Source organism: Oncorhynchus nerka, unplaced genomic scaffold (genome assembly GCF_034236695.1).
Source record: "Oncorhynchus nerka isolate Pitt River unplaced genomic scaffold, Oner_Uvic_2.0 unplaced_scaffold_728, whole genome shotgun sequence".
NCBI lineage: Eukaryota > Metazoa > Chordata > Actinopteri > Salmoniformes > Salmonidae > Oncorhynchus > Oncorhynchus nerka.
The window spans coordinates 73,468-93,291 of NW_027040462.1; the positions used below are offsets into that span (position 1 = coordinate 73,468).

At 45.4% G+C, this 19,824-nt stretch overlaps 1 protein-coding gene across 1 annotated transcript in view; it reads right to left on the reverse strand.

Annotated features, from left to right (window-relative positions):
* LOC135571148 (receptor-type tyrosine-protein phosphatase beta-like) overlaps window positions 1-19,824 on the reverse strand; it is a 46,247-nt gene that overhangs the window by 21,875 nt on the left and 4,548 nt on the right. Inside the window, 1 exon segment of the mRNA XM_065016941.1 lies at window positions 1,412-1,669. Within this exon segment, the coding sequence (XP_064873013.1) occupies window positions 1,412-1,669 (258 nt within the window).

The following is a 19,824-nucleotide window of genomic DNA, read 5'->3' on the forward strand; positions in this document are numbered from 1 at the left end:
CAGCCTAAGACCTAAGGCGGAGGTTTACGATGGCTGAATATATTGCGGAAAATTCACACCGATCCTGGACAGTTAAAGAGTAACACAGGCTTGGTTGGGTAGGGACTCTGTTGGGAAAGAAAGCAGGCTTGGTTGGGTAGGGACTCTGTTGGGAAAGAAAGCAGGCTTGGTTGGGGAGGGACTCTGTTGGGAAAGAAAGCAGGCTTGGTTGGGTAGGGACTCTGTTAGGAAAGAAAGCAGGCTTGGTTGGGGAGGGACTCTGTTGGGAAAGAAAGCAGGCTTGGTTGGGGAGGGACTCTGTTGGGAAAGAAAGCAGGCTTGGTTGGGTAGGGACTCTGTTGGGAAAGAAAGCAGGCTTGGTTGGGGAGGGACTCTGTTGGGAAAGAAAGCAGGCTTGGTTGGGTAGGGACTCTGTTGGGAAAGAAAGCAGGCTTGGTTGGGTAGGGACTCTGTTGGGAAAGAAAGCAGGCTTGGTTGGGTAGGGACTCTGTTAGGAAAGAAAGCAGGCTTGGTTGGGGAGGGACTCTGTTGGGAAAGAAAGCAGGCTTGGTTGGGGAGGGACTCTGTTGGGAAAGAAAGCAGGCTTGGTTGGGGAGGGACTCTGTTGGGAAAGAAAGCAGGCTTGGGCCCTGGGTCCATACCAGACCCTAACACTCAGTCTTTCCCATACACTCCACAGGACGCGCCCTGGGTCCATACCAGACCCTAACGCTCCACAGGATGCAGGGAGCAGAGGAGAGGTTGGCACATTCCCATATTCTCACTATACCATTATTCGTGTGGGCTGATGACTATGTGAGAAGCTCAATGGTTAAAATTAATAGCTGATCACCGAAGCGCTTTCCTGGAATTTGGTGCAGTATGACTTTAATAGTTATAATGACATTTTTATATCTAAATATAGTGATGATCCTAACTTACAAATATGTTTTTATTTATTTATTTATTTATTTATTTAACCAGGTAGGCCTTTATTTAACCAGGTAGGCTAGTTGAGAACAAGTTCTCATTTGCAACTGCGACCTGGCCAAGATAAAGCATAGCAGTGTGAACAGACAACACAGAGTTACACATGGAGTAAACAATTAACAAGTCAATAACACAGTAGAAAAAAGGGGGAGTCTATATACAATGTGTGCAAAAGGCATGAGGAGGTAGGCGAATAATTACAATTTAGCAGATTAACACTGGAGTGATAAATGATCAGATGGTCATGTGCAGGTAGAGATACTGGTGTGCAAAAGAGCAGAAAAGTAAATAAATAAAAACAGTATGGGGATGAGGTAGGTAAATTGGGTGGGCTATTTACCGATGGACTATGTACAATACATGTTACGTCGCTGTTACAGATGCTGATGTCATCTAAGGAGAGTCCATTCCAATGAATCCCATTTCAAGACTGAATCCTTACCCGTCTGTATTTGTCTTGAGGTGGTACTCTGGCGTCCCCCTGCCTCCGTCACCATGGTGATGTTATACACGCGCCCTGGCACCAGGTCGGTGACAGTGTAGTCTTTAGCGGTGCTCTCCAGAGTCAGGTTCCTCACCACACCCACTCGGTCGGTGAGCAGTAGCCTGAAGCGCTCAGTCCTCCCTGGGCCAGGCTGCCAGGAAACTCCCAGGCTGTCTGATGTCCCAGACACCTGTAGGCCACTGACTGTCGATGGACCTGAGCGATAGAATGGGCTGTCAGTGACTGGAAACAAGATACCATACATCAAGCAAAGATTAAACAAAAGTCAAGTTGGCAATTCACTTATAAAGGTACATGTTTTGATATTCAAGCAAACACGTTTTTCAACTAAACTCAGCAAAAAAAGAAATGTCCTCTCACTGTCAACTGCGCAACTATTTTCAGTAATGTGTAAATATATGTATGAACATAACAAGATTCAACAACTGAGACATTAACTGAACAAGTTCCACAGACATGTGACTAGCAGAAATTTAATAATGTGTCCCTGAACAAAGGGGGGGTGGTCAAAATCAAAAGTAACAGTACTGCAGTGCATCTCCTCCTCATGGACTGCACCAGATTTGCCCGTTCTTGCTGTGAGATGTTACCCCACTCTTCCACCAAGGCACCTGCAAGTTCCCGGACATTTCTGGGGGAATGGCCCTAGCCCTCACCCTCTGATCCAACCGGACCCCTCAACAGGACCCAGACGTGCTCAATGGGATTGAGATCCGGGCTCTACGCTGGCCATGGCAGAACACCGACATTCCTGTCTTGCAGGAAATCACGCCAGAACGAGCAGTATGGCTGGTGGCATTGTCATGCTGGAGGGTCATGTCAGGATGAGCCTGGAAGAAGGGTGCCACATGAGGAAGGAGGATGTCTTCCTGTAACGCACAGCGTTGTGTAGTAGGCCAGACCATGACGGAATGACAGGTCAGGGGAATGACCGGTCAGGGGAAAGACCGGCACTTTTGCCAGTCCTGTCTGGGGAAAGACGTTGTTGCAGGTGATGTCTGGTGAGGGGAATGAGCCGGCCAGGGAAGGGACCTGGTGCCAGGGGAATGACATGTGTGGTCAGGGGAATGACACGTGGTCTGCCAGTGCAAGGGAATGACTGGTCAGTACGGGAATGACTGGTCAGGGGAATGGTTCACGCAGATGAGCAGGGAATGACCTTTAGTGTCCTAAGTTTTCATTGTGGGGAATGAGTGCGGTCAGGGGAATGACTGGTCAGGGGAATGACTTTACAACAAAGTCAGAGGAATGAAAGACAGATTTTTCAGGAAAATGACTGGTCAGGGCGGGAATGACTGGGTAACAGACAAGAATGACTGGACAACATCATAGCAGAATGACTGGTCAGGGGAATGACAGATCAGGAAAATGACAGGTCAGGGGAATGACTGGTCAGGGAATGACCGGTCAGGGGAATGACCGGTCAGGGGAAAGACCGGTCAGGGGGAATGACTGGTCAGGGGAATGACGGGTCAGGGGAATGACAGGCCAGGGGGGAATGACTGGTCAGGGGGGAATGGCAGGTCAGGGGAATGACAGAATGACCAGGGGAATGACAGGCCAAGGGAATGACTGGTCAGGGAATGACTGGTCAGGGGAATGACACGTCAGGGGAATGACTCAGGGGTCAGGGGAATGACAGGTCAGGGGAATGACTGGTCAGGGGGAATGACAGGTCAAGGGAATGACTGGTCAGGGGAATGACTGGTCAGGGGAATGGTCAGGGGAATGACTGGTCAGGGGGAATGACAGGTCAGGGAATGACTGGTCAGGGAATGACAGGTCAGGGGAATGACAGGTCAGGGGGAATGACTGGTCATGACAGGGAATGACTGGTCAGGGGAATGACTGGTCAGGGGAATGACTGGTCAGGGGGAATGACAGGTCAGGGGAATGACAGGTCAGGGGAATGACAGATCAGGGGAATGACTGGTCAGGGGGAATGACAGGTCAGGGGAATGACCGGTCAGGGGGAATGACAGGCCAAGGGAATGACTGGTCAGGGGAATGACTGGTCAGGGGGAATGACAGGTCAGGGGAATGACAGGTCAGGGGAATGACAGGCCAGGGGAATGACTGATGAACAACGCTGTTACACAATGTTTCATTAGGAGAGGAATGACAGCAGGCAGATCTTCACAGAAAGCAGACAGAGCTGCAGGTCTTTACTCTCTGAGAGGAATAACTGGGACTGTTACACTATGCCTCATCAGAGGTGTGGTGGTAAATTAAACTACACAGAGACTGATGACATTACTGTTACACTATGCCTCATCAGAGGTGTGGTGCCAGGACAGAACAGAACAACACAGCACTTCATAGAACTATGACCAGAACAGACCAGTAGAGAGACTCTGAGAACAGACCAGTAGAGAGACTATGAGAACAGACCAGTAGAGAGACTCTGAGAACAGACCAGTAGAGAGACTCTGAGAACAGACCAATAGAGAGACTCTAGGAACAGACCAGTAGAGATACTCTGAGAACAGACCAGTAGAGATACTCTGAGAACAGACCAGTAGAGAGACTCTGAGAACAGACCAGTAGAGAGACTCTGAGAACAGACCAGTAGAGAGACTCTGAGAATAGACCAGTAGAGAGACTCTGAGAACAGACCAGTAGAGAGACTCTGAGAACAGACCAGTAGAGAGACTCTGAGAACAGACCAGTAGAGACTCTGAGAACAGACCAGTAGATAGACTCTGAGAACAGACCAGTAGAGACTCTGAGAACAGACCAGTAGAGACTCTGAGAACAGAGCAGTAGAGAGACTCTGAGAACAGACCAGTGGAGAGACTCTGAGTACAGACCAGTAGAGAGACTCTGAGAACAGACCAGTAGAGGCTCTGAGAACAGACCAGTAGAGAGACTCTGAGAACAGACCAGTAGAGAGACTCTGAGAACAGAACAGTAGAGAGACTCTGAGAACAGACCAGTAGAGAGACTCTGAGAACAGACCAGTAGAGACTCTGAGAACAGACCAGTAGAGAGACTCTGAGAACAGACCAGTAGAGACTCTGAGAACAGACCAGTAGAGAGACTCTGAGAACAGACCAGTAGAGAGACTCTGAGAACAGACCAGTAGAGAGACTCTGAGAACAGAACAGTAGAGAGACTCTGAGAACAGACCAGTAGAGACTCTGAGAACAGACCAGTAGAGACTCTGAGAACAGACCAGTAGAGAGACTCTGAGAACAGACCAGTAGAGACTCTGAGAACAGACCAGTAGAGAGACTCTGAGAACAGACCAGTAGAGAGACTCTGAGAACAGACCAGTAGAGAGACTCTGAGAACAGACCAGTAGAGAGACTCTGAGAACAGACCAGTAGAGAGACTCTGAGAACAGACCAGTAGAGAGGTGCATGGTGGAGATGGCGGAAGCAGATAGGATTGTTTCATGGCTGTTTAAAGTTCTCTGGCCACGGCTTCAGCCCCGGTCAGACCCCGAGCCCCCGCTAGCCCGCTGGGAGGGGATAATGGGAAGCGAGAGAGGAGAAAAAGGGGACCTTTTAGATGGGTGGGGAGGGGGGCAGGAGGCGAGCCCTGACTCCCTATTCCAGGCAGGCAGGCGCCCATTTGGGTGGGTACAGTGGTGCGTTAACGAGCCTCTTCTGTGGTGGTACTGACAGAATAGAACAATGACATTCTGGAATGCCAGAATGTCATTGTATTTTGTAAGACGTATTAACATGGCAAAGAGCAACCCCCCTTTTGTGGCTGATTTCACAGACAATGAAACTAGACTTTTTAATGTCTACAGTCACATTGGAGTGACAAGAATGCATTCATTTATTTTCTTCTAATTAGTTGTAATGTTAGTATGATACCTCTAGCCATGGATGATCTAAATGCCACTGTGTTATCTACACGTTTTGTGTGTTAAAATAGCTCGAGATAAGAAGTGATAGTCCAGCTGATGGGGGGCATTGTGCCCAGAAAGGGGCGGAGTTTAGTATGAGGTATGTGTCGGGGGGCTAGGGTCAGTTTGTTATATCTGGAGTACTTCTCCTGTCCTATTCGGTGTCCTGTGTGAATCTAAGTGTGCGTTCTCTAATTCTCTCCTTCTCTCTTTCTTTCTCTCTCTCGGAGGACCTGAGCCCTAGGACCGTGCCCCAGGACTACCTGACATGATGACTCCTTGCTGTCCCCAGTCCACCTGGCCATGCTGCTGCTCCAGTTTCAACTGGCCTGGGCCCTAGGACCATGTCCCAGGACTACCTGACATGATGACTCCTTGCTGTCCCCAGTCCACCTGGCCATGCTGCTGCTCCAGTTTCAACTGGCCTGGGCCCTAGGACCATGTCCCAGGACTACCTGACATGATGACTCCTTGCTGTCCCCAGTCCACCTGGCCATGCTGCTGCTCCAGTTTCAACTGTTCTGCCTTACTATTATTCGACCATGCTGGTCATTTATGAACATTTGAACATCTTGGCCACGTTCTGTTATAATCTCCACCCGGCACAGCCAGAAGAGGACTGGCCACCCCACATATGCTCTCTCTAATTCTCTCTTTCTTTTCTCTCTCGGAGGACCTGAGCCCTAGGACCGTGCCCCAGGACTACCTGACATGATGACTCCTTGCTGTCCCCAGTCCACCTGACTGTGCTGCTGCTCCAGTTTAAACTGTTCTGCCTTATTATTATTCGACCATGCTGGTCATTTATGAACATTTGAACATCTTGGCCATGTTCTGTTATAATCTCTACCCGGCACAGCCAGAAGGGGACTGGCCACCCCACATAGCCTGGTTCCTCTCTAGGTTTCTTCCTAGGTTTTGGCCTTTCTAGGGAGTTTTTCCTAGCCACCGTGCTTTTACACCTGCATTGCTTGCTGTTTGGGGTTTTAGGCTGGGTTTCTGTACAGCACTTTGAGATATCAGCTGATGTACGAAGGGCTATATAAATAAATTTGATTTGAATTTGAGGTACAACGCATTCAGAAAGTATCCAGACCGCTTGACTTTTTCTAAATGAGTTGTTACGTTACAGCCTCATCAATCTACACACAATACCCCATAATGACAAAGCAAAAACAGGTTGTCACAAAATGTCTGCAAATTTATTTTAAAGAAAACAAAGGAAATTATCAAATTTACATAAGTTTTCAGACCCTTTACTCAGTACTTTGTTGAAGCACCATTGACAGCGATTACAGCCTCGACTCTTCTTGGGTTTGACGCTACAAGTTTTGCACATCTGTGTTTGAGGAGTTTCTCCCATTCTTCTCTGCAGATCCTCTAAAGCTCTGTCAGGTTGGATGGGGAGTGTTGCTGCACAGCTATTTTCAGGTCTCACCAGAGATGTTCAATCAGGTTCAAGTCCGGGATCTGGCTGGGCCAATCAATGATATTCAGAGACTTGTCCTGAAGCCACTACTGCATTGTCTTGGCTGTGTGCTTAGGGTCATTGTCCTGTTGGAAGGTGAAGCTTCGCCCCAGTCTGAGGTCCTGAGTGCTTTGGAGCAGGTTTTCATCAAGGATCTCTGTACTTTGCTCCATTCATCTTTCCCTTGACCCTGACTAGTCTCCTAGTCTCTGCCGCTGAAAAACATCCCCACACCAGGATGCTGCCACCACCATTATTCACCGTAGGGATGGTGCCAGGTTTCCTCCAGAGGTGACGCTTGGCATTCAAGCCAAGGAGTTCAAACTTGGTTTCATCAGACCAGAAGATCTTGTTTCTCATGGTCTGAGAGTCCTTTAGGTGCCTTTGGCAAACTCCAAGCAGGCTGTCATGTGCCTTTTACTGAGGAGTGGCTTCCTTCTGGCCACTCTAGCATAAAGGCCTGATTGGTGGAGTGATGCAGAGATGGTTGTCCTTCTGGAAGGTTCTCCCATCTCCACAGAGGACCTCTGGAGCTCTGTCAGAGGGACATCGGGTTCTTCGTCACCTCCCTGACCAAGGCCCTGCTCCCCAGATTGCTCAGTTTGTCCTAGCGGCCAGCTCTAGGAAGAGTCTAGGTGGTTCCATACGTCTTCCATTTAAGAATGATGGAGACCACTGTTTTCTTGGGGATCTTCAATGATTCAGAAATGTTTTGGTACCCTTCCTCAGATCTGTGCATCTACATAATCCTGTCTCTGAGCTCTATTGACAATTCCTTTGACATCATGGCTTGGTTTTTGCTCTGACATGCACTGTCAACTGTGGGACCTTATATAGACAGGTGTGTGCCTTTCCAAATCATGTCCAATCATTTGAATTTACCACAGGTGGACTCCAATCAAGTTGTAGAAACATCTGAAGGATGATCATGGAAACAGGATGCACCTGAGCTCAATTTCGAGTCTCATAGCAAAGGATATTTCTGTTTTTTATACATTTGCAAAAATATCTAAAAACCTCTTTTCACTTTGTCATTATGGGGGTATTGTGATGTCATTAAGGGCTATTGTGATGTCATTATGGGGTATTGTGATGTCATTAGGGGCTATTGTGATGTCATTATGGGGTATTGTGATGTCATTATGGGGTATTGTGATGTCATTAAGGGGTAGTGTGATGTCATTAAGGGCTATTGTGATGTCATTATGGGGTATTGTGACATTATTATGGGGTATTGTGATGTCATTATGGGGCAATGTGATGTCATTATGTCATTATAGGGTATTGTGATGTCATTATGGGGTATTGTGTGTCATTATAGGGTATTGTGATGTCATTATGGGGTATTGTGTGTAGATTAATGATTTTTTATTTTTTTTAATCGATTTTAGAATAAGGCTGTAATGTAACAAAATGTGGAAAAAGTCAAGGGGTCTGAATATTTTCGAATGCACTGTATGACTAGAGTCTGTTGAAGGTCTCAGTGTGATGTACGACTAGAGTCTGTTAAAGGTCTTATTATGATCAGACTAGAGTCTGTTAAAGGTATTATTATGATCAGACTAGAGTCTGTTAAAGGTCTCAGTATGATGTACGACCAGACTAGAGTCTGTTAAAGGTCTCAGTGTGATGTACGACCAGAATAGAGTCTGTTAAAAGTCTCAGTGATCACTGCCTCATTGCCTGTATCCGCTACGGAGCCGCAGTCAAACGACCACCCCTCATCACTGTCAAACGCTCCCTAAAACACTTCTGTGAGCAGGCCTTTCTAATCGACCTGGCCCGGGTATCCTGGAAGGACATTGACCTCATCCCGTCAGTTGAGGATGCCTGGTCATTCTTTAAAAGTAACTTCCTCACCATTTTAGATAAGCATGCTCTGTTAAAAAAATGCAGAACTAAGAACAGATATAGCTCTTGGTTCACTCCAGACCTGACTGCCCTCGACCAGTACAAAAACATCCTGTGGCGGACTGCAATAGCATCGAATAGTCCCCGCGATATGCAACTGTTCAGGGAAGTCAGGAACCAATACACGCAGTCAGTCAGGAAAGCTAAGGCCAGCTTCTTCTGGCAGAAGTTTGCATCCTGTAGCTCCAACTCCAAAAAGTTCTGGGACACTGTGAAGTCCATGGAGAACAAGAGCACCTCCTCCCAGCTGCCCACTGCACTGAGGCTAGGTAACACGGTCACCACCGATTAATCCATGATTATCGAAAACTTCAACAAGCATTTCTCAACGGCTGGCCATGCCTTCCGCCTGGCTACTCCAACCTCGGCCAACAGCTCCCCCCCCCGGCAGCTACTCGCCCAAGCCTCTCCAGGTTCTCCTTTACCCAAATCCAGATAGCAGATGTTCTGAAAGAGCTGCAAAACCTGGACCCGTACAAATCAGCTGGGCTTGACAATCTGGACCCTCTATTTCTGAAACTATCCGCCGCCATTGTCGCAACCCCTATTACCAGCCTGTTCAACCTCTCTTTCATATCGTCTGAGATCCCCAAGGTTTGGAAAGCTGCCGCAGTCATCCCCCTCTTCAAAGGGGGAGACACCCTGGACCCAAACTGTTACAGACCTATATCCATCCTGCCCTGCCTATCTAAGGTCTTCGAAAGCCAAGTCAACAAACAGGTCACTGACCATCTCGAATCCCACCGTACCTTCTCCGCTGTGCAATCTGGTTTCCGAGCCGGTCACGGGTGCACCTCAGCCACGCTCAAGGTACTAAACGATATCATAACCACCATCGATAAAAGACAGTACTGTGCAGCCGTCTTCATCGACCTTGCCAAGGCTTTCGACTCGGTCAATCACCATATTCTTAATTATCGGCAGACTCAGTAGCCTCGGTTTTTCGGATGACTGCCTTGCCTGGTTCACCAATTACTTTGCAGACAGAGTTCAGTGTGTCAAATCGGAGGGCATGCTGTCCGGTCCTCTGGCAGTCTCTATGGGGGTGCCACAGGGTTCAATCCTCGGGCTGACTCTTTTTTCTGTATATATCAATGATGTTGCTCTTGCTGCGGGCGATTCCCTGATCCACCTCTACGCAGACGACACCATTCTATATACTTCCGGCCCGTCCTTGGACACTGTGCTATCTAACCTCCAAACGAGCTTCAATGCCATACAACACTCCTTCCGTGGCCTCCAACTGCTCTTAAACGCTAGTAAAACCAAATGCATGCTTTTCAACCGTTCGCTGCCTGCACCCGCACTCCTGACCAGCATCACCACCCTGGATGGTTCCAACCTTGAATATGTGGACATCTGTAAGTACCTAGGTGTCTGGCGAGACTGTAAACTCTCCTTCCAGACTCATATCAAACATCACCAATCGAAAATCAAATCAAGAGTCGGCTTTCCATTCCGCAACAAAGCCTCCTTCACTCACGCCGCCAAACTTACCCTAGTAAAACTGACTATCCTACCGATCCTCGACTTCGGCGATGTCATCTACAAAATTGCTTCCAACACTCTACTCAGCAAACTGGATGCAGTTTATCACACTGCCATCCGTTTTGTCACTAAAGCACCTTATACCACCCACAACTGCGACTTGTATGCTCTAGTCGGCTGGCCCTCGCTACATATTCGTCGCCAGACCCACTGGCTCCAGGTCATCTACAAGTCCATGCTAGGTAAAGCTCCGCCTTATCTCAGTTCACTGGTCACGATGGCAACACCCATCCGTAGCACGCGCTCCAGCAGGTGTATCTCACTGATCATCCCTAAAGTCAACACCTCATTTGGCCGCCTTTCGTTCCAGTTCTCTGCTGCCTGTGACTGGAACAAATTGCAAAAATCGCTGAAGTTGGAGACTTTTATCTCCCTCACCAACTTCAAACATCTGCTATCTGAGCAGCTAACCGATCGCTTCAGCTGTACATAGTCTATCGGTAAATAGCCCACCCATTTTTACCTACCCCATCCCCATACTGTTTTTATTTATTTACTTTTCTACTCTTTTGCACACCAATATCTCTACCTGTACATGACCATCTGATCATTTATCACTCCAGTGTTAATCTGCAAAATTGTAATTATTCGCCTACCTCATGCCTTTTGCACACAATGTATATAGACTCCCCCTTTTTTTTTCCTACTGTGTTATTGACTTGTTAATTGTTTACTCCATGTGTAACTCTGTGTTGTCTGTTCACACTGCTATGCTTTATCTTGGTCAGGTCGCAGTTGCAAATGAGAACTTGTTCTCAACTAGCCTACCTGGTTAAATAAATGTGAAATAAAAAAATAAAATAAGAGTGAGATGTACGACCAGACTAGAGTCTGTTAAAGGTCTCAGTGTGATGTATGACCAGACTAGATTCTGTTAAAGGGGACAGTGTGATGTATGACCAGACTAGAGTCTGTTAAAGGTCTCAGTGTGATGTATGACCAGACTAGATTCTGTTAAAGGTCTCAGTGTGATGTACGACCAGACTAGAGTCTGTTAAAGGTCTCAGTGTGATGTATGACCAGACTAGATTCTGTTAAAGGGGACAGTGTGATGTATGACCAGACTAGAGTCTGTTAAAGGTCTCAGTGTGATGTATGACCAGACTAGATTCTGTTAAAGGGGACAGTGTGATGTATGACCAGACTAGAGTCTGTTAAAGGTCTCAGTGTGATGTAAGACCAGACTAGAGTCTGTTAAATGTCTCAGTGTGATGTATGACCAGACTAGAGTCTGTTAAAGGTCTCAGTGTGATGTATGACCAGACTAGATTCTGTTAAAGGTCTCAGTGTGATGTACGACCAGACTAGAGTCTGTTAAAGGTCTCAGTGTGATGTATGACCAGACTAGATTCTGTTAAAGGTCTCAGTGTGATGTACGACCAGACTAGAGTCTGTTAAAGGTCTCAGTGTGATGTATGACCAGACTAGATTCTGTTAAAGGGGACAGTGTGATGTATGACCAGACTAGAGTCTGTTAAAGGTCTCAGTGTGATGTATGACCAGACTAGATTCTGTTAAAGGGGACAGTGTGATGTATGACCAGACTAGAGTCTGTTAAAGGTCTCAGTGTGATGTATGACCAGACTAGAGTCTGTTAAATGTCTCAGTGTGATGTATGACCAGACTAGAGTCTGTTAAAGGTCTCAGTGTGATGTATGACCAGACTAGAGTCTGTTAAAGGTCTCAGTGTGATGTATGACCAGACTAGAGTCTGTTAAATGTCTCAGTGTGATGTATGACCAGACTAGAGTCTGTTAAAGGGAACAGTGTGATGTATGACCAGACTAGAGTCTGTTAAAGGTCTCAGTGTGATGTATGACCAGACTAGAGTCTGTTAAAGGTCTCAGTGTGATGTATGACCAGACTAGAGTCTGTTAAAGGGGACAGTGTGATGTATGACCAGACTAGAGTCTGTTAAAGGTCTCAGTGTGATGTATGACCAGACTAGAGTCTGTTAAAGGTCTCAGTGTGATGTATGACCAGACTAGAGTCTGTTAAAGGGGACAGTGTGATGTATGACCAGACTAGAGTCTGTTAAAGGTCTCAGTGTGATGTATGACCAGACTAGAGTCTGTTAAAGGTCTCAGTGTGATGTACGACCAGACTAGAGTCTGTTAAAGGTCTCAGTGTGATGTATGACCAGACTAGAGTCTGTTAAAGGGGACAGTGTGATGTATGATCAGACTAGAGTCAGTTAAAGGGGACAGTGTGATGTATGACCAGACTAGAGTCTGTTAAAGGTCTCAGTGTGACCAGACTAGAGTCTGTTAAAGGTCTCAGTGTGATGTATGACCAGAATAGAGTCTGTTAAAGGTCTCAGTGTGATGTATGACCAGACTAGAGTCTGTTAAAGGTCTCAGTGTGACCAGACTAGAGTCTGTTAAAGGTCTCAGTGTGATGTATGACCAGACTAGAGTCTGTTAAAGGTCTCAGTGTGATGTATGATCAGACTAGAGTCAGTTAAAGGGGACAGTGTGATGTATGACCAGACTAGAGTCTGTTAAAGGTCTCAGTGTGACCAGACTAGAGTCTGTTAAAGGTCTCAGTGTGATGTATGACTAGAATAGAGTCTGTTAAAGGTCTCAGTGTGATGTATGACCAGACTAGAGTCTGTTAAAGGTCTCAGTGTGATGTATGATCAGACTAGAGTCAGTTAAAGGGGACAGTGTGATGTATGACCAGACTAGAGTCTGTTAAAGGTCTCAGTGTGACCAGACTAGAGTCTGTTAAAGGTCTCAGTGTGATGTATGACCAGAATAGAGTCTGTTAAAGGTCTCAGTGTGATGTATGACCAGACTAGAGTCTGTTAAAGGTCTCAGTGTGATGTATGACCAGACTAGAGTCTGTTAAAGGTCTCAGTGTGATGTATGACCAGACTAGAGTCTGTTAAAGGGGACAGTGTGATGTATGACCAGACTAGAGTCTGTTAAATGTCTCAGTGTGATGTATGACCAGACTAGAGTCTGTTAAAGGTCTCATTGTGACCAGACTAGAGTCTGTTAAAGGTCTCAGTGTGATGTATGACCAGAATAGAGTCTGTTAAAGGTCTCAGTGTGATGTATGACCAGACTAGAGTCTGTTAAAGGTCTCAGTGTGATGTATGACCAGACTAGAGTCTGTTAAAGGTCTCAGTGTGATGTATGACCAGACTAGAGTCTGTTAAAGGGGACAGTGTGATGTATGACCAGACTAGAGTCTGTTAAATGTCTCAGTGTGATGTATGACCAGACTAGAGTCTGTTAAAGGGGACAGTGTGGTGTATGACCAGACTAGAGTCTGTTAAATGTCTCAGTGTGATGTATGACCAGATTAGAGTCTGTTAAATGTCTCAGTGTGATGTATGACCAGACTAGAGTCTGTTAAAGGTCTCAGTGTGATGTATGACCAGATTAGAGTCTGTTAAAGGTCTCAGTGTGATGTATGACCAGACTAGAGTCTGTTAAAGGTCTCAGTGTGATGTATGACCAGATTAGAGTCTGTTAAAGGTCTCAGTGTGATGTATGACCAGACTAGAGTCTGTTAAAGGTCTCAGTGTGATGTATGACCAGACTAGAGTCTGTTAAAGGTCTCAGTGTGATGTACGACCAGACTAGAGTCTGTTAAAGGTCTCAGTGTGATGTATGACCAGACTAGAGTCTGTTAAAGGTCTCAGTGTGATGTATGACCAGACTAGAGTCTGTTAAAGGTCTCAGTGTGATGTATGATCAGACTAGAGTCAGTTAAAGGGGACAGTGTGATGTATGACCAGACTAGAGTCTGTTAAATGTCTCAGTGTGACCAGACAAGAGTCTGTTAAAGGTCTCAGTGTGATGTATGACCAGTCTAGAGTCTGTTAAAGGTCTCAGTGTGATGTATGACCAGACTAGAGTCTGTTAAAGGTCTCAGTGTGATGTATGACCAGACTAGAGTCTGTTAAAGGTCTCAGTGTGATGTATGACCAGACTAGAGTCTGTTAAAGGTCTCAGTGTGATGTATGACCAGACTAGAGTCTGTTAAAGGTCTCAGTGTGATGTATGATCAGACTAGAGTCAGTTAAAGGGGACAGTGTGATGTATGACCAGACTAGAGTCTGTTAAAGGTCTCAGTGTGACCAGAATAGAGTCTGTTAAAGGTCTCAGTGTGATGTATGACCAGACTAGAGTCTGTTAAAGGTCACAGTGTGATGTATGACCAGACTAGAGTCTGTTAAAGGTCTCAGTGTGATGTATGACCAGACTAGAGTCTGTTAAAGGTCTCAGTGTGATGTATGACCAGACTAGAGTCTGTTAAAGGTCTCAGTGTGATGTATGACCAGACTAGAGTCTGTTAAAGGTCTCAGTGTGATGTACGACCAGACTAGAGTCTGTTAAAGGAGACAGTGTGATGTACGACCAGACTAGAGTCTGTTAAAGGTCTCAGTGTGATGTATGACCAGACTAGAGTCTGTTAAAGGTCTCAGTGTGATGTATGACCAGACTAGAGTCAGTTAAAGGGGACAGTGTGATGTATGACCAGACTAGAGTCTGTTAAACTGACCAGAGTCTGTTAAGGTCTCAGTGTGATGAGACAGTGTGATGTGATGACCAGACTAGAGTCTGTTAAAGGTCTCAGTGTGATGTATGACCAGACTAGAGTCTGTTAAAGGTCTCAGTGTGATGTATGACCAGACTAGAGTCTGTTAAAGGGGACAGTGTGATGTATGACCAGACTAGAGTCTGTTAAAGGAGACAGTGTGATGTGACCAGACTGTTAAGAGTCTGACCAGACTAGAGTCTGTTAAAGGTCTTAGTGTGATGTATGACCAGACTAGAGTCTGTTAAAGGTCTCAGTGTGATGTATGACCAGACTAGAGTCTGTTAAAGGTCTCAGTGTGATGTATGACCAGACTAGAGTCAGTTAAAGGTCTCAGTGTGATGTATGACCAGACTAGAGTCAGTTAAAGGGACAGTGTGATGTACGACCAGACTAGAGTCTGTTAAAGGAGACAGTGTGATGTATGACCAGACTAGAGTCTGTTAAAGGTCTCAGTGTGATGTATGACCAGACTAGAGTCTGTTAAAGGTCTCAGTGTGATGTATGACCAGACTAGAGTCTGTTAAAGGTCTCAGTGTGATGTATGACCAGACTATAGTCTGTTAAAGGTCTCAGTGTGATGTATGACCAGACTAGAGTCAGTTAAAGGGGACAGTGTGATGTATGACCAGACTAGAGTCTGTTAAAGGTCTCAGTGTGATGTATGACCAGACTAGAGTCTGTTAAAGGTCTCAGTGTGATGTATGACCAGACTAGAGTCTGTTAAAGGTCTCAGTGTGATGTATGACCAGACTAGAGTCTGTTAAAGGTCTTAAGTGTGATGTATGACCAGACTAGAGTCTGTTAAAGGTCTCAGTGTGATGTATGATCAGACTAGAGTCAGTTAAAGGGGACAGTGTGATGTATGACCAGACTAAAGTCTGTTAAAGGTCTCAGTGTGACCAGACTAGAGTCTGTTAAAGGTCTCAGTGTGATGTATGATCAGACTAGAGTCTGTTAAAGGTCTCAGTGTGATGTATGACCAGACTAGAGTCTGTTAAAGGGGACAGTGTGATGTATGACCAGACTAGAGTCTGTTAAAGGTCTCAGTGTGATGTATCACCAGACTAGAGTCTGTTAAAGGGGACAGTGTGATGTATGATCAGACTAGAGTCTGTTAAAGGTCTCAGTGTGATGTATGACCAGACTAGAGTCTGTTAAAGGTCTCAGCGTGATGTATGACCAGACTAGAGTCTGTTAAAGGTCTTAGTGTGATGTATGACCAGACTAGAGTCTGTTAAAGGTCTTAGTGTGATGTATGACCAGACTAGAGTCTGTTAAAGGTCTCAGTGTGATGTATGATCAGACTAGAGTCAGTTAAAGGGGACAGTGTGATGTATGACCAGACTAAAGTCTGTTAAAGGTCTCAGTGTGACCAGACTAGAGTCTGTTAAAGGTCTCAGTGTGATGTATGATCAGACTAGAGTCTGTTAAAGGTCTCAGTGTGATGTATGACCAGACTAGAGTCTGTTAACCTGGACAGTGTGATGTATGACCAGACTAGAGTCTGTTAAAGGTCTCAGTGTGATGTATGACCAGACTAGAGTCTGTTAAAGGGGACAGTGTGATGTATGATCAGACTAGAGTCTGTTAAAGGTCTCAGTGTGATGTATGACCAGATTAGAGTCTGTTAAAGGTCTCAGTGTGATGTATGACCAGACTAGAGTCTGTTAAAGGTCTCAGTGTGATGTATGACCAGATTAGAGTCTGTTAAAGGTCTCAGTGTGATGTATGACCAGACTAGAGTCTGTTAAAGGTCTCAGTGTGATGTATGACCAGACTAGAGTCTGTTAAAGGTCTCAGTGTGATGTACGACCAGACTAGAGTCTGTTAAAGGTCTCAGTGTGATGTATGACCAGACTAGAGTCTGTTAAAGGTCTCAGTGTGATGTATGACCAGACTAGAGTCTGTTAAAGGTCTCAGTGTGATGTATGATCAGACTAGAGTCAGTTAAAGGGGACAGTGTGATGTATGACCAGACTAGAGTCTGTTAAAGGTCTTAGTGTGATGTATGACCAGACTAGAGTCTGTTAAAGGTCTCAGTGTGATGTATGACCAGACTAGAGTCTGTTAAAGGTCTCAGTGTGATGTACGACCAGACTAGAGTCAGTTAAAGGTCTCAGTGTGATGTATGACCAGACTAGAGTCAGTTAAAGGGGACAGTGTGATGTACGACCAGACTAGAGTCTGTTAAAGGAGACAGTGTGATGTACGACCAGACTAGAGTCTGTTAAAGGTCTTAGTGTGATGTATGACCAGACTAGAGTCTGTTAAAGGTCTCAGTGTGATGTATGACCAGACTAGAGTCTGTTAAAGGTCTCAGTGTGATGTATGACCAGACTATAGTCTGTTAAAGGTCTCAGTGTGATGTATGACCAGACTAGAGTCAGTTAAAGGGGACAGTGTGATGTATGACCAGACTAGAGTCTGTTAAAGGTCTCAGTGTGATGTATGACCAGACTAGAGTCTGTTAAAGGTCTCAGTGTGATGTATGACCAGACTAGAGTCTGTTAAAGGTCTCAGCGTGATGTATGACCAGACTAGAGTCTGTTAAAGGTCTTAGTGTGATGTATGACCAGACTAGAGTCTGTTAAAGGTCTCAGTGTGATGTATGATCAGACTAGAGTCAGTTAAAGGGGACAGTGTGATGTATGACCAGACTAAAGTCTGTTAAAGGTCTCAGTGTGACCAGACTAGAGTCTGTTAAAGGTCTCAGTGTGATGTATGATCAGACTAGAGTCTGTTCGGATGACTGCCTTCTGTTAAAGGTCTCAGTGTGATGTATGACCAGACTAGAGTCTGTTAAAGGGGACAGTGTGATGTATGACCAGACTAGAGTCTGTTAAAGGTCTCAGTGTGATGTATGACCAGACTAGAGTCTGTTAAAGGGGACAGTGTGATGTATGATCAGACTAGAGTCTGTTAAAGGTCTCAGTGTGATGTATGACCAGACTAGAGTCTGTTAAAGGTCTCAGCGTGATGTATGACCAGACTAGAGTCTGTTAAAGGTCTTAGTGTGATGTATGACCAGACTAGAGTCTGTTAAAGGTCTTAGTGTGATGTATGACCAGACTAGAGTCTGTTAAAGGTCTCAGTGTGATGTATGATCAGACTAGAGTCAGTTAAAGGGGACAGTGTGATGTATGACCAGACTAAAGTCTGTTAAAGGTCTCAGTGTGACCAGACTAGAGTCTGTTAAAGGTCTCAGTGTGATGTATGATCAGACTAGAGTCTGTTAAAGGTCTCAGTGTGATGTATGACCAGACTAGAGTCTGTTAAAGGGGACAGTGTGATGTATGACCAGACTAGAGTCTGTTAAAGGTCTCAGTGTGATGTATGACCAGACTAGAGTCTGTTAAAGGGGACAGTGTGATGTATGATCAGACTAGAGTCTGTTAAAGGTCTCAGTGTGATGTATGACCAGATTAGAGTCTGTTAAAGGTCTCAGTGTGATGTATGATCAGACTAGAGTCAGTTAAAGGGGACAGTGTGATGTATGACCAGACTAAAGTCTGTTAAAGGTCTCAGTGTGACCAGACTAGAGTCTGTTAAAGGTCTCAGTGTGATGTATGATCAGACTAGAGTCTGTTAAAGGTCTCAGTGTGATGTATGACCAGACTAGAGTCTGTTAAAGGGGACAGTGTGATGTATGACCAGACTAGAGTCTGTTAAAGGTCTCAGTGTGATGTATGACCAGACTAGAGTCTGTTAAAGGGGACAGTGTGATGTATGATCAGACTAGAGTCTGTTAAAGGTCTCAGTGTGATGTATGACCAGACTAGAGTCTGTTAAAGGTCTCAGCGTGATGTATGACCAGACTAGAGTCTGTTAAAGGTCTTAGTGTGATGTATGACCAGACTAGAGTCTGTTAAAGGTCTTAGTGTGATGTATGACCAGACTAGAGTCTGTTAAAGGTCTCAGTGTGATGTATGATCAGACTAGAGTCAGTTAAAGGGGACAGTGTGATGTATGACCAGACTAAAGTCTGTTAAAGGTCTCAGTGTGACCAGACTAGAGTCTGTTAAAGGTCTCAGTGTGATGTATGATCAGACTAGAGTCTGTTAAAGGTCTCAGTGTTATGTATGACCAGACTAGAGTCTGTTAAAGGGGACAGTGTGATGTATGACCAGACTAGAGTCTGTTAAAGGTCTCAGTGTGATGTATGACCAGACTAGAGTCTGTTAAAGGGGACAGTGTGATGTATGATCAGACTAGAGTCTGTTAAAGGTCTCAGTGTGATGTATGACCAGATTAGAGTCTGTTAAAGGTCTCAGTGTGATGTATGACCAGACTAGAGTCTGTTAAAGGTCTCAGTGTGATGTATGACCAGATTAGAGTCTGTTAAAGGTCTCAGTGTGATGTTTGACCAGACTAGAGTCTGTTAAAGGTCTCAGTGTGATGTATGACCAGACTAGAGTCTGTTAAAGGTCTCAGTGTGATGTACGACCAGACTAGAGTCTGTTAAAGGTCTCAGTGTGATGTATGACCAGACTAGAGTCTGTTAAAGGTCTCAGTGTGATGTATGACCAGACTAGAGTCTGTTAAAGGTCTCAGTGTGATGTATGATCAGACTAGAGTCAGTTAAAGGGGACAGTGTGATGTATGACCAGACTAGAGTCTGTTAAAGGTCTCAGTGTGACCAGACAAGAGTCTGTTAAAGGTCTCAGTGTGATGTATGACCAGAATAGAGTCTGTTAAAGGTCTCAGTGTGATGTATGACCAGACTAGAGTCTGTTAAAGGTCTCAGTGTGATGTATGACCAGACTAGAGTCTGTTAAAGGTCTCAGTGTGATGTATGACCAGACTAGAGTCTGTTAAAGGTCTCAGTGTGATGTATGACCAGACTAGAGTCTGTTAAAGGTCTCAGTGTGATGTATGATCAGACTAGAGTCAGTTAAAGGGGACAGTGTGATGTATGACCAGACTAGAGTCTGTTAAAGGTCTCAGTGTGACCAGAATAGAGTCTGTTAAAGGTCTCAGTGTGATGTATGACCAGACTAGAGTCTGTTAAAG